Source organism: Oncorhynchus mykiss, chromosome 24 (genome assembly GCF_057628025.1).
Source record: "Oncorhynchus mykiss isolate SJ-2025 chromosome 24, ASM5762802v1, whole genome shotgun sequence".
Taxonomy (NCBI): Eukaryota; Metazoa; Chordata; class Actinopteri; order Salmoniformes; family Salmonidae; genus Oncorhynchus; species Oncorhynchus mykiss.
This window is the reverse complement of record NC_143045.1, coordinates 34,485,001-34,491,508: the sequence shown is the minus strand read 5'-3', so window position 1 is coordinate 34,491,508 and position 6,508 is coordinate 34,485,001. Positions and strand designations below refer to the sequence as shown.

At 46.7% G+C, this 6,508-nt stretch overlaps 1 protein-coding gene across 1 annotated transcript in view; it reads right to left on the bottom strand.

Moving 5' to 3' along the window:
- Positions 1-239: 239 nt before the first annotated feature.
- inppl1a (inositol polyphosphate phosphatase-like 1a) overlaps positions 240-6,508 on the bottom strand; it is an 86,276-nt gene continuing 80,007 nt past the window's right edge. The window contains exons 26-27 of the mRNA XM_036961175.2: positions 5,506-5,654; positions 240-2,926 (exon numbers count right to left, since the gene is read on the bottom strand). Of these exons, the coding sequence (XP_036817070.2) occupies positions 2,827-2,926; positions 5,506-5,654 (249 nt within the window). The 3' untranslated portion in view covers positions 240-2,826. The remainder of the gene's footprint in view (positions 2,927-5,505; positions 5,655-6,508) is intronic.

Genomic DNA, 6,508 nt, shown 5'->3' with positions numbered 1-6,508 from the left:
GACCAAATACTTATTTTCCACCATAATTTGCAAATATATTCATTCAAAATCCTACAATGTGATTTTCAGGATTTTTTTTCTCATTTTGTCTGTCATAGTTGAAGTGTACCTATGATGAAAATTACAGGCCTCTCTCATCTTTTTAAGTGGGAGAACTTGCACAATTGGTGGCTGACTCAATACTTTTTTTGCCCCACTGTAAATGTAGTCAGTTACGGTGCCAAGAGAAACAAACAGTGTTGATGGATTAAATATTAGCTTTTTATTTGCTGAAAAAACAACGATAACAAGAGATCAATGGTTACATTGTTACAACCAGAGAAAGACCAGACTGGAGATCGAAACAGACAATCTTTACAGGAAATAACCTACAGAGAATAACAGGAGAACAGTGTTATGGCAAGGTGGAGTTGGCAGGGCTGTGTAGAGCTTGACTAGGGAGGAGTGGACGAATCAACACTCTCATAAGGAAAGAATTTAACTTGGCATCAAAGTCACTGGGGGTATAGAAGGAACTGGGGGTCATAGGAGAAGAGAAAGGGAGAAGGCCCTGGGGGTCATTGGAGAAGAGAAAGGGAGAAGGCCCTGGGGGTCATAGGAGAAGAGAAAGGGAGAAGGCCCTGGGGGTCATTGGAGAAGAGAAAGGGAGAAGGCCCTGGGGGTCATAGGAGAAGAGAAAGTGAGAAGGTCCTGGGGGTCATTGGAGAAGAGAAAGGGAGAAGGAACTGGGGGTCATAGGAGAAGAGAAAGGGAGAAGGCCCTGGGGGTCATAGGAGAAGAGAAAGGGAGAAGGCCCTGGGGGTCATAGGAGAAGAGAAAGGGAGAAGGCCCTGGGGGTCATTGGAGAAGAGAAAGGGAGAAGGCCCTGGGGGTCATAGGAGAAGAGAAAGGGAGAAGGCACTGGGGGTCATTGGAGAAGAGAAAGGGAGAAGGAACTGGGGGTCATTGGAGAAGAGAAAGTGAGAAGGCCCTGGGGGTCATTGGAGAAGAGAAAGGGAGAAGGCACTGGGGGTCATTGGAGAAGAGATGGGAGAGGGGGGTATAGGAGAAGGGATGGGAGAGGGGGGGTATAGGAGAAGGGATGGGAGAGGGGGGTATAGGAGACGGGATGGGAGAGGGGGGTATAGGAGACGGGATGGGAGAGGGGGGGTATAGGAGACGGGATGGGAGAGGGGGGGTATAGGAGAAGGGATGGGAGAGGGGGGGTATAGGAGAAGGGATGGGAGAGGGGGGGTATAGGAGAAGGGATGGGAAAGGGGGGGTTAGGAGAAGGGATGGGAGAGGGCGGGTTTAGGTGAAGGGATGGGAGAGGGGGGTTATAGGAGAAGGGATGGGAGAGGGGGGGTATAGGAGACGGGATGGGAGAGGGGGGGTATAAGAGACGGGATGGGAGAGGGGGGGTATAGGAGAAGGGATGGGAGGGGGGGTATAGGAGAAGGGATGGGAGAGGGGGGGGTATAGGAGACGGGATGGGAGAGGGGGGGTATAAGAGACGGGATGGGAGAGGGGGGGTATAGGAGAAGGGATGGGAGGGGGGGTATAGGAGAAGGGATGGGAGAGGGGGGGGTATAGGAGACGGGATGGGAGAGGGGGGGGTATAGGAGACGGGATGGGAGAGGGGGGGTATAGGAGACGGGATGGGAGGTATAGAAGGGATGGGAGAGGGGGGGTATAGGAGAAGGGATGGGAGAGGGGGGGTATAGGAGATGGGATGGGAGAGGGGGGGTATAGGAGATGGGATGGGAGAGGGGGGGTATAGGAGGGGCCACTATGCTATAGGGCTAAAGGTGATAACAGATTAACAAGACATTCACTCACATTTCTCCTGTTTCCTCTCATTGTGCAACACAGTCATTTCTTTTTTTTACAACAGTCAAATAACATCAACATATACATTTATATAAAACAAATTCATGAATGTTAATGTATAATGTTAAAAACAGTCCTTTATATCACTTGGTGTCTCTTCAGTTTCTTACCTGTGGTCCTACTGAGGTTGCCAGGACAACAGCACCACCATGTGGTGAAAAGAACAACCAGCAGCGTGTGATGTGTGGCAGTGTTTCTCAGTAAGGATCCTGGGGACCCACTGTGTTTAGGCTGGCTCAGCATCAATTAAACACTAATTAGTACATGGACAACTGCATGATGGGTCTGCAGTTTGTGCTACTGAAAGGGGCCTTGGAGCCCAGCACGGCTCAACAAAAGATTCAGTCAAACAGTGCTGGTGTGGTTCGCTACATTCCCTTTATCTCAAAAACATAAAACACAAAAAAAAACACTGCACCAATGAACAAATAGTCATTAATAATCATATTCATGAGCGGAATAAAAACAATAATAAACTCAGTTCTACCAAGCTGTTTTTCTAGCTGAGGCAAGCCTGAAGAAGTCGCAGCCTGATGATGTCACTGAATGTCTACTACATCCCAGGAGCAGAATGGTTTCTCAGGACGAGGGAAGGGGGCGGGGTGAGAGGAAAGGGGCGGGGTGAGAGGAAGGGGGCGGGGTCATAGGGAAGGGGGCGGGGTGAGAGGGAAGGGGGCGGGGTGAGAGGGAAGGGGTCTGTTATGCAGGTGGCAGGGTAGAGGTCCATGTTTTGATTCTTAACAAAGGACTGAAATGTTTCTACTGTTTAAATAAGGCTGGCTAACACAACAGCCACAGTTACATTAACATAAAGACACTTACACAGTACAATACATCTAAAAAGGGACGTTTGAAAAATCTGTTGGTCAACAGAAAGTATAATGGAGTGCAATTTCTCTCAGAAGGCACAGTCTGGCATGGATTAGCACGTCTCAGCTCAGTATGGACCAGTTCAGCTCACTTCTGTTGCTTCTGCTGTCTCAGGCTCTCCAGCAGAATCCTCTTGTGGGCGGGGTCTAGAATGCCTGCTTCCTCTAGGTCCTCCTCTGTGATGTCACTGAGGAGGAACATGATTGGATGAGATTCATGAAGTGACATGTTTCATGATCGACTGTGTGTGTGTTTCTCAAAAAGCATACTACCGTACTCCGAGCACGCAAATTGCAGCACGGGAGGGTCGGAGTATGAGTCCAAATCAAAGTATCTGAAACGGAGCACGGAGGACACTTCTCAAATGCGATCTGTGTTTGTAAATATTTTGATGCAAGCTTCAACGGAAAGTATTCAAAGAAATATGGAGCAACCAAGTAAGAAATTATGCTAATTTTCGTGAAATCAATGGCGTCCATTATTTGAGCTGAAGCGCGAGAAAATACACTCCGACTTCGGAATCAAATGTTGCCTAGTCACATCTCATAAGCTTCACTACAATATTGTAATCTTGATACCTTAATAAATACATGCTGTGTTCATTTTGGTATGGTTACCTGCTTACAATACCCACTGTAGTGTGCGTAGGTTGTAAGCCCATAGTAAGTCAATAGAGCTAACTGGCTAGCTACTACTGTTAGTTAGCCAGATAGTCACAAATAATTGTTAGCTTGCTACCCATAAAGAACTGACATCTATCTACCTTGGATAATGTTCGTGTTAGGTCATTTTTGCCTGTTATACTCTCTGGTTAGCGATATTAATACGATTCACATTTGGCTAGCTGATAGTTATGAAGTAAACCGTTAGCTTTGTGTATATATTGTTTCATCTCTATTGTCCTGAAGGAAGGTTCAGTGAATGGGTAAGTCCATAGTAAGTCAACAGGGCTGACTGGCTAGCTAGCTAGCTAGCCATGAAGACTTGCTAAGTAGCTACCAATAAAGAATTGACATCTACTGTACCTTGCATTACATTTGTTTTATGGTCATGTATGCCTGTTTAACTAGCTAGCTGGCTATCTAGATTACAACGATTCACATACAGTGGCTTGCAATTCATCCCCCTTGGCGGTTTTTCTATTTTGTTGCATTGCAACCTGTAATTTGAATGGATTTTTATTTGGATTTCATGTAATGGACATACACAAAATAGTCCAAATTGGTGAAGTGAAAAAAATAACTTGTTAAAATAACCCCCGACCCCCCCAAAAAAATGGATAAGTGGTGTGTGTATATGTATTCACCCCTTTGCTATGAAGCCCCTAAATAAGATCTGGTGCAGCCAATTACCTTCAGAGTCACATAATTAGTTAAATAAAGTCCACCTGTGTGCAATCTAAGTGTCACATGACCTCAGTATATATACACCTGTTCTGAAAGGCCCCAGAGTCTGCAACACCACTAAGCAAGTGGCACCACCAAGCAAGTGGCACCATGAAGACCAAGGAGCTCTCCAAAACAGGTCAGGGACAAAGTTGTGGAGAAGTAGAGATCAGGGTTGGGTTATAAAAAAATATCAGAAACTTTGAACATCCCACGGAGCACCATTAAATCCATTATTAAAAAACGGAAGGAATATGGCACCACAAGAAACCTGCCAAGAGAGGGACGCCCACCAAATATCACAGACCAGGCAAGGAGGGCATTAATCAGAGAGGCAACAAAGAGACCAAAGATATCCCTGAAGGAGATGCAAAGCTCCACAGTGGAGATTGGAGTATCTGTCCATAGGACCACTTTAAGCCGTACACTCCATAGAGCTGGGCTTCACAGAAGAGTGACCAGAAGAAAGCCATTGCTTAAAAAAAAAATAAGAAAACACATTTGGTGTTCACCAAAAGGCTTGTGGGAAACTACCCAATCATATGGAAGAAGGTACTCTGGTCAGATGAGACTAAAATTGACCTTTTTGGCCATCAAGGAAAACACTACGTCTGGCACAATCCCAACACCTCTCATCACCCCGAGAACACCATCTCCACAGTGAAGCATGGTGGTGGCAGCATCATGCTGTGGGGATGTTTTTCATCGGCAGGGACTGGGAAACTGGCCAGAATTGAAGGAATGATGGATGGCGCTAAATACAGGGAAATTCTTGAGGGAAACCTGTTTCAGTCTTCCAGAGATTTGGGACTGGGACGGAGGTTCACCTTCCAGCAGGACAATGCCCCTAAGCATACTGCTAAAGCAACACACGAGTGGTTGGAATGGCCTAGTCCATGCACGCTCAAATTTTTTTTTTTTGTGTGTCTTATTTCTTGCTTGTTTCACAATAAAAAATATTTTGCATCTTCAAAGTGTTAGGCATGTTGTGTAAATCAAATGATACAAAAAACTATTTTAATTCCAGGTTGTGTGGCAACAATATAGGAAAAATGCCAAGGGGGGTGAATACTTTCCCAAGCCACTGTATATCTATCTGATAATTATGAAGTAAAACGGTTGCTTTGTGTACATATTGTTTGGCCCATTGTCGTCATTGTCCTGGCTGGAAGAAGGTTCAGTGAATGGGGAGGTGCCCTGTGAGGTAACACAGTAAGGGTGGTGTGAGTGCTTTTCAAAAGTAACGTTTCATGTGTTCTCCACACTCTTGTCCTCACAAGAATGGACTCAAGAGAACCTCCTTGGAGAATGCACTTGAAGCATGAGAGAGTGTGGAGCACGGTAGTATGCATATCGAGAAACACCCTGTGTGTCTGTGTACCTGAGGAACTCCAGGTCGTCCCAGCCGTTGTGCAGCAGACCTTCCTCATAGCGGTCCAGCCCTAATCTCTGTAGCCACTCCCCCACAGACGACTCTCCCACAGACGACTCCCCCACGGAGAGAGACGAGCTACTGCTTCCCCATAGCGCCTACACACAGACACACAGACAGAGACACACAGACAGAGACACACAGACAATAACACACACACAGAGACACACAGACAGAGACACACAGAGACACACAGACACACACAGACACACACACACACAGACAGACAGAGACAGACACACAAAGACACACACAGACAGAGACACACAGACAGAGACACACAGACAGAGACACACACACAGAGACACACAGACAGAGACACACACACAGAGACACACAGACAGAGACACACAGACAGAGACACACAGACACACACAGGCACACACAGACACACACACACAGACAGACACACACAGACAGAGACACAGACAGAGACACACAGGCAGAGACACACAGGCAGAGACACACAGACAGAGACACACAGACAGAGACACACAGACACACACAGACAGAGACACACAGACACACAGACAGAGACACACAGACACACACACACACACACAGACAGACAGAGACAGACACACACAGACACACACACACAGGCACACACAGACACACACACAGACACACACAGACACACAGACAGAGACACACAGACACACACACACACACAGACAGACAGAGACAGACACACAGACAGACACACACACACAGGCACACACAGACACACACAGGCACACACAGACACACACAGACACACACAGACACACACACAGACACACACAGACACACACAGACACACACAGACACACACAGACAGAGACTTTAACACTGGAGAAGCTTTTCATTAATACATCATAATAACTAACAACACCATGAGCACTTCTGCTTGTCTTTAAGTCATAGTACTCCCTCCCTCCCCCCCTCCCTCCCTCACCCCCACCCCTCCCTC